Source organism: Helicoverpa armigera, chromosome 1 (assembly GCF_030705265.1).
Source record: "Helicoverpa armigera isolate CAAS_96S chromosome 1, ASM3070526v1, whole genome shotgun sequence".
Taxonomy (NCBI): domain Eukaryota; kingdom Metazoa; phylum Arthropoda; class Insecta; order Lepidoptera; family Noctuidae; genus Helicoverpa; species Helicoverpa armigera.
In genome coordinates, this window is record NC_087120.1 from 10986196 (window position 1) to 11008331 (window position 22136).

General features: G+C 37.4%; 3 protein-coding genes across 3 annotated transcripts; 2 read left to right on the forward strand and 1 right to left on the reverse strand.

The window, feature by feature from the left end:
- Positions 1 to 208: 208 nt before the first annotated feature.
- On the forward strand, positions 209 to 4293 carry LOC110379378 (glycine cleavage system H protein). Its single transcript, XM_064035258.1, has 5 exons — positions 209 to 330; positions 637 to 735; positions 1868 to 1947; positions 3047 to 3175; positions 3848 to 4293. The coding sequence occupies exons 2-5, from the start codon at positions 651 to 653 to the stop codon at positions 4004 to 4006; spliced, it is 453 nt and encodes a 150-aa protein (XP_063891328.1). The 5' UTR covers positions 209 to 330; positions 637 to 650; the 3' UTR covers positions 4007 to 4293.
- A 245-nt stretch (positions 4294 to 4538) lies between these two features.
- On the reverse strand, positions 4539 to 9754 carry LOC110379373 (ATP synthase subunit gamma, mitochondrial). The gene is made up of 5 exons (XM_021339023.3): positions 9578 to 9754; positions 8978 to 9210; positions 5857 to 6020; positions 5094 to 5258; positions 4539 to 4877 (listed from the first exon to the last, which is right to left on the reverse strand). Exons 1-5 carry the CDS (start codon positions 9667 to 9669, stop codon positions 4611 to 4613), a joined length of 921 nt encoding a protein of 306 aa, XP_021194698.1. The 5' UTR covers positions 9670 to 9754; the 3' UTR covers positions 4539 to 4610.
- A 3459-nt stretch (positions 9755 to 13213) lies between these two features.
- LOC110379372 (protein henna) lies at positions 13214 to 21512 on the forward strand. The gene is made up of 6 exons (XM_021339022.3): positions 13214 to 13369; positions 17680 to 17983; positions 18096 to 18455; positions 18573 to 18835; positions 19134 to 19363; positions 19661 to 21512. The coding sequence occupies exons 1-6, from the start codon at positions 13310 to 13312 to the stop codon at positions 19815 to 19817; spliced, it is 1374 nt and encodes a 457-aa protein (XP_021194697.1). The 5' UTR covers positions 13214 to 13309; the 3' UTR covers positions 19818 to 21512.
- Positions 21513 to 22136: the final 624 nt, after the last annotated feature.

Sequence of the window (22136 nt, forward strand, 5' to 3'; positions counted from 1 at the left end):
AAAAGTACCAGATTCAAGTCCGTCAAGTAGGTAAAGTATTATCTTCGGTAAATAATGATGTGGAGCCCGTTGTACAAGTAGGTGTAGCACCTTGTATCATGTTTTACTATTTCATAGTTAGATTTCTTTAATTTCATATTTATATTTTAATCTTTTCTACTTACAAGTAACACGCCAATCTAATAAAAATATTGTTTATTAATGTTAGTGAATTTTCGGCGCTTCTCTACGGTACGGTGAAGATGATAATGCTGTAGAGATGCGCGCGCGTCGCCCCGCACTGCTGTACCGATCGCCGCCCTGCGCGTACGCCACCCCACGCCGTTTTAGGTAAGCACAATATTGTAGTACTTATTGGAAAATAATACGTTATAATTATTTGACTACAAAAATTTGGATAGATAAAAAACGTGTGTTTATTTATTAATTTACATTCATGCTTATTAGTATTTTATTTAGTGCTAATTATTAATTCTGGTTTCCAATTATGGTTTTTGGTTAACAGTTCTTTCATAAATCACGGTTATTAATTGATCATAGTCAGCAGCAGATTGTATTAAAGCTTTAGCTTTTCGTCTTCTGTAGGGTATCTATTTAACTTACAGGTTTTGAGTGCTGATATTTTTTTTATTTCAGGAATTAGTCAAATAATGGTTGTGTGTAACGTTCTCCGTGTGACCTCAAGGCTAGCTACGCGATGCTGCGGCCGAGCACTCTATAGCACAGAAAATAAAGGTAACTAACTCCATACACCTCAAACTTAATTACTTGACACTACATATCCTACTTTCTATAATAAAGCAAACAATCCCCCTAAAGAACAACGTATATAACCCGCTGCGCTGCTTACTATCAACTTGTTAACCATCATCATCATCATCATCATATCAGTCAATTGCCTTCCACTGCTGAACGTAGGCTTCCACCAAGGAACGCTGACCATCCCGGTCATGGACAGCTCGCACCCATCCACTTTGTTAATGAACCTTTCTTATCTATATCACACATTCCTGCTTCCCCGTGATGAGTTCCTCTTGTTTACAATAGTGGGATAGTTTGGGTGATTATTTACGAAAAGTGACAATTTGTTAAACATATTCCTTAATTATATTGACCTCATTTAGGGCTATTTGGATCAGGAGCTTGCCAATTGTCTTCAAATGGGACTTCTTGATGCACATAGTTGTAGCAAACAATCGTACTGAGTTCAGGAGCATTAAAGGAAACAATGGGACTAATGTCTGCGGAATCTAAAAGTTTGACCTCAATTATCGACTGGTTACATTCAAAAAGTTCCAATAAATAGTTAATAAGCATAATATTCGTATCCGTTATCAGTCGTGGTCAAGAAGATTACGCAACGGTCGCCTTGGCACTATCTCACCCTATTCTGTTACTTATAAATACAGTAGCACGTTGCGAAACTATTACTGAATAGAGCATAGATCCCTATTTATGACGTAGTAAAGCAAAATTGTTAGTACCATATTAAATGTAGGCTATAGAACTAGTTATTTTATATATGAATTTTCTTCTAAAATATACAGTTTTTCTAAAATTTTCTAATGTAGTGTGGATGCGTTTATCTATATTTATTGCTAAGCCTTAACGATAGTATGATTACTCAAAAAAATAATTATGAATTAAATGCTTGAGCGCTCTGGCGAATGCATACCTATCTTGTTTTTTACTGCCAGCGGTTGTAGCTTTGCGTTGATCATAAGATTTAGAAAACTATGATTTTTATGAATTGTCCATGTTTCTAAAAAGGGTTATACTGCGCCATACCTATAATTTAGGCCATTAGAGTTTACAAAGCACAAATAATTTGAAATGATATTCATAACAGTTTTTTTTTGTTTTGCAGCACGATTTTATACAAAGAAGCACGAGTGGGTGTCGGTGAGCGATAACATTGGGACAGTCGGCATCTCTAACTATGCACAGGTTAGCACTATAATTCTAAGACCTAGTTGCATCATTTAGCTATAACGAATACAAAACATATATACAAAACCGACCACTAGTAAGTGGTCGGTTTTGTTATCGTCTTCGTATTTGTATACTTGCTACCCAATAGTCATATCGGTGATCTGACAACTGAAAATGGTTCGATTATCATTAAAGTTAAATAGTGTTGATGCAAAGATTTTTAGTTTTTCTCTTCAAATACTTAAACGCCTGAAAGCTTAGCTTTATATCTTGACTGATCTCTGCTTTGTTTACGGCTGCACTACTGGAAGTCGTCTAGAAAAGATTTTTTGTTATCGTCAGCAAAAAACCAAGAACGAAAGTCATTACTTAGCTATAACGTGAAGTGCTAATGCGAGGTGCACATCATTTGTTAATTTCCATAAACTATTAATATATATCTTGACATTATCTAGAACACCTGGTTCTTAAAAAGCCCTGGTTTCACAGTTTTCTTAACTCCGTCTGAACCCCTCTGACTTGGTGTATCGTTTTCAGTGGCGTGTGCACATTTTCTCGATCAAACTGCTCTGTTTGCCCCTTTGCCTCGTTTCTTGGTAACAGTTGGTAAAACATTGTTTTATTTCAATAGTTTTCCGTAGATACGTACCACTCCGCACCGGTTATATCTGTGTACCTACTAGAGGTCAGTATGAGAGCGCCGCGCAATATTCGCCGTACATTGACTGTTCGGTGTAGGTACTAATTAACAGTTATCTCAAATTTAACTTTAATTGTTGGGTCACTGGTGAACTTGTTGAGTTTTATTATTAAGATTCTGTTACTTTTAGACTTGTTTTAGCTATGGCTTTCTGATAATAATGCATTTAATAAATTTAATTCCATGAGTTTTCCGGAATACAATTATAGCTGCTGTCGTTACAATGCAAACTAGATATTGGTATATTTTTAGATCAACGGTAAACGCGTGATACCTCAGAAGCTACATTGGTTATTTGTGTATTTAGGAGAACTTACAAGCACATTTATTTCATTGCCCTGCCTTGTACAAGCCCTATAAAATGAAATAAATAATTTATATGAAAAATACTCACTCTTATTTTTGTATTTCCAGGATGCATTGGGCGAGGTGGTTTACGTGCAATTACCAGATGTGGGCAAAGACATCGCCGCTGGAGACGAGTGCGGAGCTCTGGAGAGCGTCAAGGCCGCCAGTGAAGTCTACAGTCCTGTATCAGGAACGGTAAGAAGCTTCCACGTTATGGTAGGGCGCCCACACAAACAAGGAGTTTATCAACAAGCCCCATGCCCACAAAAACGATATACTTGAAAGTATGGTTATCCTACCAAACTAGCTGCCGAACAAAATAGCATCGCAACGCATCGAAGTTTTGTTTGGGCTTATCACAGTCATTCATTGTTAACAGCCTGTATTCATAGTTAGACATAATACGCAGCAGCCAAAACTCTAGAATCGTATTGTAGAGTCGATGGATGATAAGCTTAAGGAACGCTTAGCGCGGTAGGATTCGATGGGTGACCATCTTATCATGACGAGTTCCTCAGTTTTTCGGAAGGCACGTTACATTAGTGAGGGTTGGCTGTCATCTAAATATTAGTCGTTACGAATACTTAGAACTTAGAAATCCGGTCTTGCTTAGGAGTATTTGCCTTGGTAACTGGGTTGAGGTGATCCGATAAGCAGTCACTTCATGTAAAACACTAGTACCTACTCAGCTGCATCCGCTGGAAAGCAAGCCCAACATATGTACTTGACGAGGAGATTGAATCAATAATGACCTTAAATATTCAAGCAAAAGATTACAGTCTTTCTAGAAGAAAAAATCTGGAAACCAAGATCACTTGCCTTAACTCTTACTTGCATAATCTAACAAATTGTTTAACCACATTTCAGGTGACAGAAAAGAACACAGAGGTTGAATCAAAGCCAGCGCTCATCAACAAATCATGCTACTCCGAGGGTTGGCTGTTCCGGGTGAAGCTGGCAAAGCCCGAAGAGTTGCAGCAACTGATGGACCAGGCCACCTACGACAAATACCTGGAAGACCACTGACCCACTTAGCTATAGGACCGTATTTATATTGTTGTTGTGTTCTCTTGCTTCCCAAACCTATAAGAACAATCTCCACATAAAATCCGCTACTCTATATGTAAGATAACCTGAGACATCAGGACTCGTGTCACGTATATAATAACTCTTTACTGCAACTCTGTGATTATTACTGTTCAATGCTGTGGAAATCCTGTTCAAGCTCTCTAAGCTATGTTTTGTGTGATGTGCATGAAGGTGAAGTTGATTTGTAATATTTGTGATAATTAAATTTTTACTTTTGCTTGTTTTCTATTTGTTTGCTGAATTTTTGTTTATCTAGGGATATGTTTAATCTTGTGTGAACGTATGCCAGGATCCATATATCTAGGCAACAATGCTTTCCTAATTGTATTATTATCTAATGTCTGGTTATGTTATTTTTTTTTATAACTACTTATGACAACATCTACTCGTTAATTCGAAGCAGTCTTGACACAATAACAAATGAAATAAAACATTTATATAAAATACTTACAACATTATAATAACGCATCAGCTGCATTAAATTAAAAATAACATTCAATAAAATAGCATTAACACAAAAATAAATAACATAGAAAATATTTCACTTGAGTGCGGCGGCTCCCGATATGATTTCAATGAGTTCTCTAGTGATGACGGCTTGTCGGGTCCTGTTGAAGAGAAGGGTTAGCTTCTTGATCATTTCGGCAGCGTTCTTGGTGGCGTTGTCCATGGCTGCCATTCGAGCCGACTGCTCGGAGGCTGCTCCCTCCTTCAGCGCGTAATACAGAAGTGCCGCTAGCGTCCATTCTGCGTAGCACTCGAGAGCGTCTTCGTCCACGTCATCGAAGGCCATCATGTTGGGAGCATTCTGAGATCACAACCAAATTCAAATAGTCTTTTAAGTTACTATGATTGTCTAAGAGAAATTAGAGTATTTAGAGTATAATAAAACTTTTATAGAAATGTATTAAAGTTTCTACCATTCATCCAGAATGATTCAAAGATCCCATTAGGAGATTAAATCATAAGGACGCCTGGCGGTTTAAGAGCGTTGATGTTAACGTGAAAGCAAAATAAATGTTACCTCAATCGCAGCCTTGGTGAAGACTGGAATAACGTTGAGTTCGTACTTGACAGGCGTGTAGTACTTGTTGTAGTATATCTCGCCGATGTCGTAGCTGTACCCTGCCTCCGTGATCACAGCGGCCAGGAGCGACGCGTCTGCAAAACCAGGTGCCAACCTGCCCACCTGTGATGTAATAATGTACCTATTGTATGAAAATTATATGCAGCTCAGCCGAAGTATGAGCCCTAAAAGCGTCTCTTGCCCAATACATCTGAGCTCTACTTCACTTTGTGTCATTTGTGTTACCGTCAAGTATTGGTATGTATGGGAATATTCTTCAGGCAGAACTTGTAGGATTGAGTGAAAAAGTCAATTGAAGTATGAGTGTAGCATGTCGACCAAAATGAAAACTGAATTTAGGCTAAGGAAACTTAAAGTCTAAAAATTGTTCTTGGTACAGGGAAGTGGTGGTCACATGAATAAGCGCTCCATTTATTATACTGGACTTAGCTTTGTACGGTGAGACTGGAAGCTAACCCCAAAATGGGCAGGATAAGGACTGAGAACATACAAGGGAACTTTTCTACTAAACGCTATTCGTTTAGGAAAATATTTTATTTTTTTGATTAGTCAGCAATCCACACCAACTGAATGTACAATGGACCTGGTAGATGGCTCTACTGTCGATCTTCTTGTCTGTTAGTACACAACACAGATTGCCGGGTTGGAAAGTTTCTTCATTTTTTAATTCTCTTTATAAAACAGAACCGTTTATACGCACATCTTTGACGTTGAGGAGCATATGAGGCGCATAGACGCGGCGCAGTATAAGACGGGCCTTGTCGCCAACACACACGAGCTTGTGATTAGCGCCATCTGCCAGGCGTTCCGTGAAGTCGCGCTTGATGCGGCGAGCTACGCCGCTGTGCACACCACCGCATAGACCTGAAACGTACACCATCTCGAAGTCACCGCCAAGTGCTGCCAATGTAAAGGTGTGTCTACACGGCGCATATAGCTGGAGCAAGTTAACATGTGACAAGAGCTATTTGCTGCTGGGTATTTTTGCTTTGGTACATGAGCGAGTCGCTGGACACGCACGTTTTCAAAATGCATGTAACCAGCGCATGTGCCTCAACATGCACACAAGCTACTTGCACCGTGTAGATGTCCCCTGACGTCATGAAATTGTTCTTTTCCTGCAGTGGTTGCGGTTGACGAAAAAGCTCTTGTCGTTAAACCACGCGTATAATGTATGATGCGGCCGTGGCTAGATCAATGACAAATCGTTTGTCAATACATTGAGTTAAATTCGTCAATAGATACATCAATTACTTCATGAAATCGCCAAGGTTATTTTGATCATATCGTCAAATAAATGTGACACTGACACTCAATAATAAGTCAATGGGTAGGCTACTGATGGCTTCCAAAGCATAACACAAAATACGAAAAAAAATCAAGATAGAACCTAGTTCTTGGTGAAATCGGTTTTGCTTCGTGGTATTTTGGCCAAAATGGACTTTCAATAAATACCGCTATTGTAACTCAAAATGACCACAATTAGTGCTATGAATTGTACTTTAAACGTGAGATAGATAATTAGTTGCAATATGCGTCACGCGCCCGATTGATCAGAGCCGTGCAGCGCGGCGCGTTCAACTGCACGTGCATGGTGCATTCATTATCACTCGCAGAGGCCAAAGATAAACTGCACTTGTGATCAGTCACTCCCCTGTATTGTGCACAACCTTTCTTTCCACGAAGAAGTTTAAAGGTGCCACTATGCTGAATTAGCCGAGTCTCCGGTCTAAGAGCGAGGTGCCTGCTACATAAAGAACAATAGATCTTCTATTGACATAGGTGTGTATCTGTGGACTGGTTGATCTTCCTGTCTAACTCTAACATAATGCTACAATAGAGATATCATTTAAAACTGGATGATACCAGTTTACACAGCTGAAGCACGTGGGGAGATTAGCTTTAGAACTATAAAACGTGCTTAATTAAGACATGATCAAGTAATACTACTGATTAAGAATTGCAACTATAAGCAGTTCGCGCAATGTCAATACTTTAGTTAGGAGCTTACGCTTCGAGCATTTGTTTTGATAATGACCATTTGACCAATCGTGTATAATATTGCGTTGTAATGGCAGTCTATTGACGAAAACCTGAACTTTATTGCAACAGACCTCTGAGTCAATAATTACGCGTAAATAACTGCTACAATATAATGACTACTATTTAAAACACGCTCTGATTTCCGGCCTATTAGCGTGGTAGCCATACCTAATACGAACTAAATAATAACAAGAATAGAGCTGGGCTTATGTCTTGTAAACAACAAATAAAAAAAATTATAGCATTAAACAGAAAAAAAAGTATTCTAAATATCTAAATTCCAAACACGATTATCGCTATCTTTGAAAGCTAAGTTAAAGTTCGTAGCAGATTTGACAAAATATTAATACTTTCGCTACGCTGACTTTGCGGACAGTTTCAACTGTCCTCGGTTAGTGGTGCTGTTGGCCATCCCGGGATCACAACAATTCAATTGATTTTTGATAGATTCAATAATTTCTAAATTGGTTGCGAATATTAACTCGGCTAGTTACATGAATCATAGCATCACATTACCTATCTAAGGAATCACCAGTTTTTTAAATCTCCCTAACCAACAAATATTGAATAATTCATCTAAAAAAAACCATTATCTGTAAAGTCGTTTTACTGACGATAGTTGAACGTGACAACGTGAGTAGCTGCCGATTGTGCCTCTTTGTCGCTCGCTGCGTGCTCTCGCTTGCACTTCAAGCCTTAAACGGAACGCCTCAGAGCGAGGTAACGCCTCAGAGCGAGGTAACGCCGCATGAGTCATGTTTTTCGTGCGTGCCGGCGCGCCGGCTCCATCGATTTATAAGACGTTGTCATGTCAAAAAAAATTAAGATGTCAACAAGAAAGAAGCTAAAAAGTTTACTAAGTACTACAAACATTACTTGTTTTTTGATGTCTTATTTTCCTCAATGGACTGGCGTCATCAACATTGAGCTTCAGAATAAGTACGCAACTGATGTTGTCGAAGGTATTCGGCTATGGTTGTCGGTCGATGCGCCGTGATCCCGATAACCCCTCTCGCTAAACTGTGCGTATCTGAGCAGCTACGACGACGCACGCCGCTCGACTCGCGTCCCTCTTATCTGTCCACTTGTTTTTTATTAACTGTTCCAATTTAGGGAGTATTAACATTTATAAGAAAATTGCGTTGTATGAATCTTATCGATAAAAAAATCTGGAAGCAGGCGGTAAATACCAGCTTGCGTTATCTATTGCATTAATCTGATTAGCGATGCACCGCCAAAAAATATTTTAGATTGTTTATAGATCAACTATGTAATTGCAGTATGCATGTAAATAAAGGAGTAAGTAAAAAAGAGTCGTGAATCTATAATTAAAATGAAGTTATCTTAATTACCATTCTTGACCGACTTTTTACCGTCTCATATGTAGGCCAGTAAGGTTGCAGCTTTCCCGGTCACTTGTAAGTTTGTAAAATATTATAACGCGACAGATTACTAGCGAGGATTTGAGGCCATTAAAAGATATAAAACTCGCAGGTATATGAAGTATGCAATTTCAATAAATTAGGTAAACTGGAATACCAAGCAAAATATTTTACACGGAAGTTTTACTAAACAAAATGTTTAAGAGGGTGATGTGGTCTTTAAAATTTGGAGGCAACAGGAGCGCTGCCACAACCAAATTGATTAGACGATCACAACTTAGTAAGCCGATTGATCCTAGTGCAAAGTCCAGGACCCATATAAGTATAACGATCTACTTTTTGAAATAAGATCATGTAGGTAACAGTGTGAAAGCTTTTTTCGAGACCAAAAAATACCTCTGTCAGATGTCATGGCAATGTAAATCCTTTTCATTTTCTTCTCCTTTTCTTTGTCGGCAGGCTTCTGTTCAACCGTGGTGGGTGGTGGAGGGGCTGCTGCCTTCTTCTTCTTTTTATCCTTATCGTCATCGTCCACCTTGCCCAGCACTAGTTGCGACATTTCGTAGAATTTGCGAGGAGCATACCCGAACGGTCGCGCTGCTTGCAGGTCGCGCTCTGCTTTCGTGAATCTGACCAAAGCAAATAATGTATAACGTAAATCTGAAGCTGCTGTGTTTCGGATGGCACGTTAAAGAGCAGGTCCCGGCTGTCGTTGAACATCCTTGGCAGTCGTTACGGGTTGTCAGAAGCCATTAAGCCTGACACCAGTCTAAAGTCAAGTGTATTGAGTTGCCCGGGTAACTGGGTTGAGGAGGTCAGATAGCATTGATTGTAAAGCACAGGTACTCAGCATCTGGTTAGCTGGGGAAAGGCACGGGAGATGATGATGATGGTAAATCTGAAGCTGCTGCAAAATAGAACCGGTCCTCTCTAAGCTAAACGGTAAGTAGAGCAGGCCATTGTCAATAACGCTACTGAGGAAGATGAGATGATTACTTGCTGGCTGACACCATTTTCATAGTCTTGGTAATTTTCTGAATATTCTTGATCGACTTCAGTCGTATGGACACTTGTTTTAGCTGTACCATGGTTGGTTTCAATTAAATGCACTTCGTATCAATAGATTCGCTTAGAAAATATTTTGTATAATAAGTGTCATTATGGCTCCATACTTTTGACATTGATTACCAAAATGTCAATACGTACGCGAAAACTAAACTCTTTGCTTATATTGTAACAAAAAGTTTGTAGTGCATTTTTACTCATTTTGCCAGATTTTTTTACCTTGCCGCGTACTCTGGCAAGTTTTTGATTAAACATCAAGGTAAGTGTCCTTTTAGGTATGCATTTCAGGGCTGCGGGGTGGTTCGAAATGATTACCAACGCCCTGGCATAGGGCTCAAGAAAGAACGGGTGATGGGTTTTATTCCGTAAGAGTCTGACACTGCCTCATGTTAATCTCCCGGCGGGAAGAGATGATGATCATTTGATAATTTCCCACACAAAAGCTGCCTTTTGTGTAATTAAAACCTTATATTTTTATTTACAGCCATAAGAAATGTAAGCACTTTGTTTTATTTAGAGAACAATGCCGTTGTGTTTGTGTAACCTTGCGGAAACGGAAACGCAGTGTTCCTGCTGCAATATTCTGCATGCCTTAGGCGCGAAAAAACGACGGCCTTTGTATATAACTCGTTCATTGAAATGACTTTATTTAATGTCAATGTAACCAGTGCAGTGGTAACTCTGGTAGGTCCAGAAAGTACGCGGAAATTAGAAGGTGAGGTTACAGTTTACCTATTCTAAACGATTTCACTATAAAATATGATAATACTAGCTTTTGCCCGCAACTTCGTTCGCGTGGAATAGTGACTACCAGCAGATTTTTGATTTGACCAATAGATGGCGCTATATGTCCGGAATAATTTTAATTATAAAAATAATATTTTTTTTTGTAATAAAAACTATCCTATGTCCTTTCTCAAGTTTCAAACTATGTCTGTACCAAATTTCACACAAATCGGTTCAGTAGTTTAGGCGTGAAGAAAAGACAGACAGACAGACAGACGGACAGACAGACAGACAGACAGACAGACAGAGTTACTTTTGCATTTATAATATTAGTTTGGATTATTAGTCAAAAGTCTCGTTTTTGTGGATTTTTGTGTGTTTTTGGATAGAAGATGAATCATTTCATACTAACAAACCATAAAACTGTACAAATCACAGAGGAAAGTATAGCGAACAGCAATTACTTTTTTAGTAGATATTTTCTCAAAAATATTACTCTTCATTTTTTTGTGCAGAATACTTAAAAAACATCTACATTTATCTAGCTATCCAAAAAGCCACAAAACACACAAAAATCCGCAAAAACGAGACTTTTAACTAGTAATACAAATGTATACGTGTACCTAGATGACTTGTAAAGAAAAGATCTTAAGTTTCGATTATTTTGAAACGGGTTAACTTTTGCCCAGTGTATCCCAGGGTCAAATTTGTCCGTATTGACCTATACTATCACCTCCTGAAAGGATGCGGTCTACTTACCAGTAACCCTGTATATCACACTTGGTCTTCGATCTAAAATTAGCAGAAAATAGTCGTCCCATATGTAAGCCTACGTAATAAACAAAATTTATCGGTTTTGAGTATCACTGTTTATGTTAGTAATCAATTGCATCAGCTGAAAATGTATTTAAACAACTGATAACGTTATGTATGACTTGCTTACTCTCAAGGTTTAATCGCGTCCACCCCCTTTTTCTACAAAAAGTATGTTACATATTACGTGTGGAAAAAGTGTATTCTTCGTAATAAACAACACCACACTTTTCACGTTTAAAATATGATGGTATTGATCAGTACCTACTACCTACCTACCTATTTCCATTATCCATATAATCGATGCTACTTGGTTTCTTCCCTAACTTTTCACCATTTAACAACTTACGAGACAATTGGTATTGAAAATATTGCAAACAATAAGATCGAAGAATGTCCTCGATTACAAAGCACAAATAAAAATTAAGTGGAGGAATTAAACTTAAACACTTTTTCCTCTAAGTATCTTAAAGCATTCGTCGATACTGTACGGAACACTTCGTGTCAGATTACGTTAATTGAACTCAACAGGTTTTTTAAACAATTATTTTTGACCCACAGTGTATGTATACAGATTCTTCTAGCAACATTTGGTACATTTATCAAATAAATAAAACATTTATTTCAATACAATATTTATTAAACATACATAAGTATTTTTAATAGATATTTGAGGAGATATGTTATCTAGAGCGTCCACCTCCGACCTCTAGAAGAGCGCAAATTATTTCGATAACGCTGCACTCTATCAATGAACTGTAACCACATTCTAATACTTTAGAATTGGAAACACTGGATACATACATTTAACAACTTTCTTACCTGAAACGAATATACCTAAAACGTTCCTAATTTTTAATCTCTCTAGTTCTCCAAGTTTGTAAGCAAGAACAACAAAGTGTGTAAGAAAAAACATGTAGGGTTTCTTATTAAAGTTATTCTTGTCGCATATTTTCATGGAACGACATAAATTAATATTTTTGCACGCAAAACTGGTTCAACGGCATAACATAAATTACCAACAAAACAACATATTTGATATTAACTTAACCGAGTACTTGATCCAATAAATAATAATGCGATCAATAGCGTCGTATGCTTCTATGAGTCAAGGTCGACCTTCGTGTGTTAAATAATACAATATTAAAAGTTGTACAAAATAAAAAGTCCCAAACGCAACAGCGCGGGTATATTGCATAGACGATCTTTCCATCTGACATTGAAGTGGGAAGTGAACTGTGCTCTGTTAGAGCTTGGAGGTGATAAGTTAGCGAAGGGAACTGTGGTCTATTGGAGCTTGGAAGTGATAATTACAGATACACATTGTAGGTCTTTGAGATTTGTTTAAGAAAGGCTTTACGACATTTTGTTTTACAAAAAAAAAACTACCGGTGATTTGCCGATAAGTAAACGAGATGAAAATATCCCTCCTGCCGATGACCTCTTCATCTGCTTGAGTCCTCCTAAACTTTAAATATTTATTGTACTTATGCGAAAGTTTTGCTTGCACAATAGATCTGGATCTCATAAAATGCTTTGAAGAATCTTCTTCTGATTTTGCTATGAATACTCTAATACTGTTCTAATGTGAAGAAGGAATCATTACTTGCTTGTAGTTTTGTGATATAGCTTCATTTCCGCTCGGGTTTTCCCAGCGCACCACTCGTTACGACACGCGAAAGTAATTAATTGGCAGCTACCGGCTAAAAAAATTACGTTCAAAACCGAGTGACACTTTTTTGTCGCGCACTGTCATTGGTGTCTAGAATAAACTCGAAGGACATAATACCTCTACATAGGTAATTTAAAAAAAGTTAGATTGGTAAGTACTTCACCGTCGCATCGCAACTGCTTCAACCATTAGGCCACAGATATTTACCTCAAACGACTACCACGAAACACATAGAAGGTACAAGTAAATGACTCGTAGTCAACTTCGTACCATTATTTGAACTCAGTGTCATCACTAATTACTGGTTTATCATTATAATGCCACATCCACGGAGCTCTCAGTCGATGTTACGTCGTGACGTCACACACGGCTCATAAAAGCTGCGCGCGCGCCGCTCGCGTTTGTTTACACTGCCAGCATTAGTTACCTCTAGTGTCGCGAGTACAAACAAGATGATGGGCATACGATCCAACGCTGAGGAGGTGAAGCTCTCTTCATCACCACCAGACAAGGTTAGTAATCATCACAAGAAAACATATCTAAATCAAAAATCATTTATTTAAATTTGCCTGCAAAACAGCACTTTACGAACGTCAAAAAACTTTTTTACAAAAGACCCCCAAAACGGCCACCCTTCACCACTTCCTATGTATTTTTCTGGGAAGAAGAACATTATTTTATTTATTTATTTATTTATTTATTTATAATACTTTTTGCACAAATAGTACAATGGCGGACTTAACGCCTTAGGCGTTTTCTCCCAGTCTACCTTTGGGTGGTGGGGAAATAGCAGTGGTAGGTGCAGTTTTAATACAATCTACATGCAAAGAGAAAAAAAAAAAATTATATATATATATATATAGAATATATGGACAATAATACATAAAATATATACATACATACATACATATTACATTTGCCATGAATAAAAAAAGAATAGAAAAAAAAAACTATGGTAGCGATTCTGCCAATTTCTTGTGAATGTGGTCGCGTAGTTATAATATATAATTTTTATGATTCCACTATGAAGTGTTTATTTTGATATTGTCGAAAATTGTTCATAAATGTGTTCCCATTTAGTTCATAAGCTTGCGAAATGAAATTATTATTGATTGACATCGATGTTCAATAGTTTATAAACATTGTGTCGTAAGCAATCAATTGATAGCGATGTCGAAGTTTTGCATCAGCGAAGTATTTTATTACTGTTGATTGTTTTCCTGTAAACAATGATTTGGGATATAATGTTAGATGCTATTCCCAAGTTGCCGAATTAGGTTAATTAAAGAAAGTTTAAGTGCCTTCGATAATTTCATGTAATGTTTAGGAAAATATTTTAATTATAAAATATTTTAATATTTTACATTGCATAATTTTCTAAATTGATAATTAACCATTTGAGATTGATGCAACTTTGATCGCCCCAACCCAAACTTATTCTGAATGTACGAAACAATGTTGTTGTAAAGCCCACTATAGGTTTTGTAGTAGAAAAGCCTATGTAAAAGGACTGGAAGTATCAAAGAGAACGCTTTAATATAATATGTCTATCTAAAGCTGATGAAAATGACTGATGCGTTACAAGCCCATGGACTCAGAAGTTAGGTCAAAATGAAAATTTATTTGAATACTAAGATATAAACTAAACTGTACCAGATCAGTTACTTCTAACTAACACCAATCCATCGTACCTCGGCTACTGTAAACATAACTAGTTAATTTGAACTGACCTAATCATGCCAAGGCAAGTTCTTAAACACGTTCCGACATTTAACCAGTTAAAGTCAATTTGAAGCAGTTTGGCGGCAATATCATTATTTAACGTAGGCCAACAATTACCCAAGTTTAATTCCTATCAATTAAGTAATCCTTCAAATGGTACCTAACAACATTTGCCTAACCACACGATAGGTAATAGGTACCTAGTAAGAATTAGATTTAGCAATTCTGATTGCAGTTTAATCATTGCCTACAGGAAAATATAGTCAACTTGCCGTTTTCCCGCGGCTTTACCCGCGTCCCGTGGTAACTACTGCCCGTAAAGGGGTAAAATATAGCCTATGTTACTCGTGGATAATGTAGCTTTCCAATGGCGAAAGAATTTAAAAAAACAGTCCAATAGTTTTTGAGCCTATTCATTACAAACAAACAAAGTTTTCCTCTTTATAATATTAGTATAGATAATATGTTTGTTTTTAACTTATGTAAGATCTGCAAAGATAGTTCGATATCGATAGACTGTTGATGCAACTCGTGTAAACAATGTTTTGTTATTGATTTGCGTGTTGATCTCTTGCGCATGATGAAAGTTGCAATACCCTCCTGAAATGTCATGCATGTTACACTCGCTGTTAATACAACATTACTTATTGTTGAATTTATATTGCTGCTAATAATAAAATTCTCAATTAAATTAATAAAGCTATTGGGGGCCTAAGTTTCACCGACCACATAAAAGTAATTTTTCTTAACACAACTACCTATTTACTATGAATTTTCTCATTCAATTTTCTAACTAAACAGTTCGTTTAAGATTAACGGACGGTTTTTTAGTCAATGAAAATGGGTCTCAGACGTTTTTGCTTCATTTTCTTCTAAGGGGGTATGTATGTTGGAAACGGGGAATCCGGTGACAGTTTTAGGCGATATTCAACTCGTAGAAAGTACTTGACTGCCACCATTCAACGTTATCAGCCAGGTTAGAGAGGTCAATTTGAAGTAGCCGATATGGCATGTGTAATATTTTTATTAATGACAAGACAATGTGTAATAGATATAAGAATAGGAATACCAATCATGGTCTTACCAAATATGGTATCACATAGGCCAAAAAAAATTAGTTTCATTTATTTGTTTGTTTACATGTTTAACATTTTTAAATCCTTACTGATGATGATGCTATTAAAGCATCAAATGTGAAAGTAACGCTGCTCTTTCCGGCTTTCACAGTAAAGCTACTAAAACGATTAAAATGGGTACACGGATAAATCTACATATATCCTGAGAAAGAATATAGTGCATTTTATAGGAGGTAATTCCCTCAAGAGTGTGACCGTGGCAAAGAGCTAGTAGACATTGTTAAAAAGAGTTGAAATATAAAGTAACTAGCTTTTGCTCGCGACTTCGTTCGCGTGGAATAGTGACTTCCAGCAGATTTTTGGTTTGACCAATAGATAGCACCATATGTTCGGAGTAATTTTTTTTTGTAATAAAAACTATCCTATGTCCTTTCTCAAGTTCCAAACTGTGTATGTGCCAAATTTCACACAAATCGGTTCAGTAGTTTGGGCGTGAAGAAAAGACAGACAGACAGACAGACAGAGTTACTTTCACATTTATAATATTAGTTAGGAAGGTAACCAAGACCACCTATACTGATAACTGATACATATTTTTAAATAATCTAGAAACAATTAAGTATAAATCAATTTTATGAAAGATCGGCTAAGTACAGGTCAGACTCGAGCAGTCAATATAAACAAAATGTTATTAAAACAGCATAAGAAGATAACAAAACGCTTTTTCCCCCGTCACAAGTTCACTGACAAAAGAAACGTCCGTTTTTCTTAAAATAACTGTTTACTTTGAAAATTGAACTTGGCAATGGTAAACAGTTGTTTCAAGAAAACTAATGTTTTAATGATGATGATGTTTAACTGAAGAACCTTATACCTATAACTTCTATCAAGCGATTCTTACTTATATGATTAAGTCATCTGTTGTATCTACAGGGATTATATTATAAGCTCAGCACAGAAAGCCTCTTTGATAGATCGTGAACTGAACAAGAGTAGTGTAATGGCTGAATGGCCATCGGATAGAAAGCAAAACTGAAATCAGTGTTTTCTTAACCTTAGAGGATTATCTGTCACATGCCTATTGTTATTAATTTCATTATACTCATAGTTGAAATTCATAGGTATTACATAAGAATTTCAGTAGCAGAATGAACTTATATCGCAATAACTTTGTATATTTTGTTCATTTTGGGTAAAACACAATCATCATAAGTCATCCATTAATCGTCGGGTTATCTCTAAACTTCAATTATAAAACCAATGTCAATACTAAAAAAACAAGATAAGACATTTGTTTAATATTCGCAATTAAATTATAATTAAAACAATGATAATACAATTTTCATTTAACGTTTTATGGCGCCGTTTATTATTTTAATAACAACTGAATAATTAAAATAAGTCATTTGAAAAACAGCTTATGCACGATCAATTCTTCGAAGTATGAATATTAAAAGTGAAGATCAAAACGGAAAGTTGAGCTGAACTATTGCCATTGACGTCACAATCTCTTCTCTTCATGTACTACATACTGCATCATTGGCTAATGACTGGATTATCTATCGATAAGGTTAGGGCACACACACACTGCATCACATGCATCCGGTGCTGCCTTCATCTCAGGGAATAAAGGTTATCTGTCACTTGAGAGCAGTATGTGATGAGCGTGGACCAACAACCGCTGTGGCCACCCCGGGGTTATCGCGATAATTCTCCGCGCAACCTGGATGTGGCCTATTTAGTGCGCCGCCCCCTCTTATCAAACTGTATGGACCTATGACGCCACTGACATAATACATAGTTTCACTTCAAATGCTCTAGTGTTTGCTTCCCGATAGCTATAACAATGCATTCGATTGATACAATCATGAAGTTGTTTGGATCTGGACCCTTGCTTATTCATCTAGGTTTAGACATGGGATCATTACTCTTGATGCTGTGTCCGGAGAGAGTCCTCCACAAATAAATTGCTGTAATTTCTTTTTGAACATAAATTCTACAATAATAATAATTACTTGTTCCAGCCAAAACTGATGGAGGGAGGCAACTACATTCGTGAGGGTCGCGACTCCAGCAAGTCGACATGGCTTCTGTTCTCTCCGGCAACTCCTGATGAAGCCGGCGCCCTCGCTAAGTTCCTCAGCGTCTTCTCCTCACACGGAGTCAACCTCATGCACATCGAGTCCCGTTCCTCTGCCAGAAGACCGGGTTACGAGTTCATGGTGGAATGCGAGCATGGAGCTGGCGACTTTGGCGCAGCCCTTGACGAGCTCAAGAATAATGTTGGCTACTTGAATATCATCTCTAGGAATTATAAGGATAACAGATGTAAGTTGTTGAAGAAAGTTTGTTTTTGGAAATTGTTACACACCTAGCTGCTTTTCAAATTGCTCAGTGTTCTGACTAAAATACTAATCATCATCAACTGTTTTTTTTCTAGATGCCGTTCCCTGGTTCCCTCGTCGTATCCGTGATTTGGATAGATTCGCAAACCAAATCCTATCTTATGGCGCGGAACTAGACTCCGACCACCCCGGTTTCACAGACCCAGAGTACCGCGCTCGCCGCAAGTACTTCGCTGACATTGCATACAACTACAAGTATGGCCAGCCTCTGCCACATGTTGACTATACAAAGGAGGAGATCGCCACGTGGGGGGCGGTGTTCAGGAAACTCACAGAACTGTACCCCACACACGCCTGCAAGGAACACAACCACGTGTTCCCTCTGCTCATTGAGAATTGTGGCTACAGGGAAGACAACATTCCACAGTTAGAGGACGTTTCTAATTTCCTTAAAGGTGAGCCTTATGTCATATTACGAAAATTATATGTTTAAAAAGAAAAATAAAATTTTAACCTAATACAGATAGACAAGACAAGGAACTTATACTAATGAACCTCGCTTTCAATTTCAGACTGCACAGGCTTCACGCTCCGGCCAGTAGCGGGTCTACTATCATCCCGTGACTTCCTCGCTGGGCTCGCGTTCCGTGTTTTCCACAGCACCCAGTACATCAGGCATCACTCCAGGCCCCTCTACACACCAGAGCCAGACGTCTGCCATGAGCTGCTCGGCCACGCGCCTCTGTTCGCTGACCCCGCCTTCGCACAGTTCTCACAGGAAATCGGACTCGCCTCCCTCGGAGCGCCTGATGATTACATTGAGAAACTTGCTACCGTAAGTATTAGTTTAATTGCTAGTGCTTTTATATTAAATTTTCAATGCATGTATGTACCTATCAAGGTTGTCTTATTACATCAGACTAGATTCCGCCCGTGGCTTCGCCCGCGTGTTGTGGTGTATAAAGTAGCCTATGTGTTAATCCAGGATATCACCTATCTACACACCAAACAACCAAATCTGTTCAGCCGTTTTTGCGTGACAGAATAAAAAACACACATCCATACATTCTCACAAACTATCACATTTATATTATCAGTTATAAGTATTTTTATGATTCACCTTTCCGTTCCAGTGCTTCTGGTTCACCGTGGAGTTCGGTCTGTGCCGACAAGAAGGAAAGCTGAAGGCGTTCGGTGCTGGTCTGCTATCGTCCTTCGGAGAGCTTCAGTACTGCTTGTCTGATCAGCCAGAGCTGAGAGAGTTCGACCCTGACACCACTGGCGATACGAAGTACCCCATCACAGAGTACCAGCCCGTCTACTTCGTAGCCAACAGTTTTGAAGATGCTAAGGAGAGGATGATGTAAGTTTTTGACATTTATGATAAATACTAAAGCGTAATATTGAATAATTAGTAATTCTGAATTATTTGTACATTTTTAATTCATGGTATGAATATTACATGAGTATGGGTTAATAGAATTCTAATTTAGTGGGATAAGTAATGTAAAAAGTACCTAACTAGCCTGGTCAATCAATTATACATTTGTTGGTTACCTATATTTTGTTGTTGGTAGATTGATGGTCTTGGTTAAGTGTTATTCGTATACTAAGCTACAACGTATTATCCAACTTACCTTTTACTTACTCTCTTTTCCAGTAAATTCGCACAGAAGATCCCCCGTGACTTCGGCGTCAGATACAACCCTTACACCCAGAGCGTGGACATCCTCGACTCGTCTCGTCAGATGAGGGATCTCTTGCGCGAAGTCCACCAGGAGATGAACCTACTCCTCAATGCCATGGAGAAGTTATAGACGTGGTGATGGCATCAGGTATAGGAGCTACTAATACGGACATCCAGACAGTGCAGTTAATGATTATGTGTATTTAGAGATTCGGGCTATTCAGCTTCAGAACTATTATTACCTACAAGTACTTAGACCTTGAAGGTCTAATGCCCGTTTTCACCAGTAGCCCTTAAAATGTAAGTGTCTCCTAAATTAAAAGGGGACTCCTACTACTTTAGCAGTTTTAAGGACAGCTAAGGATAGCAACCATTTAGTGAACAGTGGTTTGGCTGGACCAACACTCATAATAATTCAAATGATTATATTATATTCATTATGAAAAATTATAGCCGACAAATCGGTCAGCTTTGGTTAATTCTCAATTTCTCTCAATCTACTGAATAATATCAAGCCTATTTAGTACTGTAGTTATGTTAAGTTTATAGAATAAATCAAAATGTATACTCTCATTGCTTTAAATATCCTCATATTAAAATATCACGGCAAATGAATATTATTAGGAATTAAGTTAAGTGAATTAATATTATTATTTTAAGAATTACACAAAGATGCAATGATTTACATATGTAGGTATTGTAAATAAGTTAAGCTTATTATTAAGTTAAGTAGTTTAAGTTAATGAAATAAAATAAAAAATTATAATCTGTTAATTAAAGACTTGTACTTACTTCTAATAAACCCGATTTTTTTGTAAATGAAACAATAAATAACCAACATAATATATTTAAAAATTTGTACAGACAGAATAAACTTAAGTACCTAGTACTTTTAGCAACTAATTAATTACAATAAAATGACAAGATGGCGCACTACATGTCACTTAACATCTACCGTCATAAATTAATTGATCTTATGCTGCGTGAAAACATAAGGGGGTGACATACGAGCGAGTAAGTTGGCGTACTGAAGTCTGGGTAAAGGTGCGAATACACGGTGCATGTAGCTGGAGCAAGTGACCCGCGCGCACGCAACAGAGGACCAGGGTGGGTCTCTAGACCCGCAAGTTTTTAAAATGCATGTAACCTGCGCATGTGCCTCAACATGCGCAAGCTACTTGCACCGTGTAGACGCACCCTATAGCTAATCATGCTTACATCACCCTAAATAGCTACTAGTAGTTGCTTTAAGTTAAATGCCACGAGATTGATTCAAATATAAATTTGGTTTTTGATATTTTTCATTTGTTATGAAGGTAATTAATTTTTCGACTGTAAATATTCTTATTTTTGCGTTCAACGTCTGAAGATTACACATTAAGAATTCGACCTGAAAAATATTAAAATCCATTACATGAATATTTGTCAGCGTGATATATTATGAGACATGGCATCATTCCTAAGGAAATAACACAGGGCTAAAATCTATGACAATGTTATGTTTAACAACTTGAACTTAGTTCACGTTTGTTATCAATGTCGAATACAATAAGTACCATGAACTATAAACTATAAGAAGGTCCACTGTTGCGATTCGTCCGTTGCAGCCCCTTATGCTTTTACGCTTTATATACAAAAAATAATTAAGCACATAAGTTTTATATTTACAATACCCAACAACATCCAATGTATACTCGGTAGACGCTATATATTAGCATGTAGCAATGTAATTGACAGATACAAGAACTAGAATTGCTGGATAACTTACGCATCTACTTTTTACAAAACATATAGAAATAAATTATGATTATGATTTTCAAAGGTACCTACGACTTAATTTTAGTCAGTAAGAAAACACCAAGATTATTCATTAATAAATTCCCGAAGGGAACTGTTTCCCGCAAATTGATATAAGGTAGCTTAAATGTTATTTATGTTACTGTCAAGTTTCGTCAAAATCCATTCAGTGGTTTTTGTGCGAATGTGTAAAAACGGACATTCTTACCAACGTTTGCGTTTATATTAATAGTAGGATTTACATTTTGACATTGGATTTTTATTATTACTGTTTATATTTACTGTGTGGGAGCCTAATATGTACTTGAACTAGTATAAAAGGTTGAGTCGGCAAATCGATTCAGTTGTCTTTTGTTTACGTGTCCAGTCGATATGCAAAGACTGTAGTAAACCTCCGAGACAGGATACATAGCAGCTGTGACAATAAATTTTCTCTCAATTACATTTAGATATACGAAGGTAGGTACTATTATCTTAGACTGGAATAAAACTATTGAGATTATGTAATTAATAAATACACCTACAAGAACACGAAGCTGCTTACACTCTCTCAAGTTATATTGCTTTATTTTGGACTACTTAGGTTCCTCCTATAATTACAATTTGGCACTTAACTACTTTAAAGTATGTGTAAGATGCATGACAATACCTA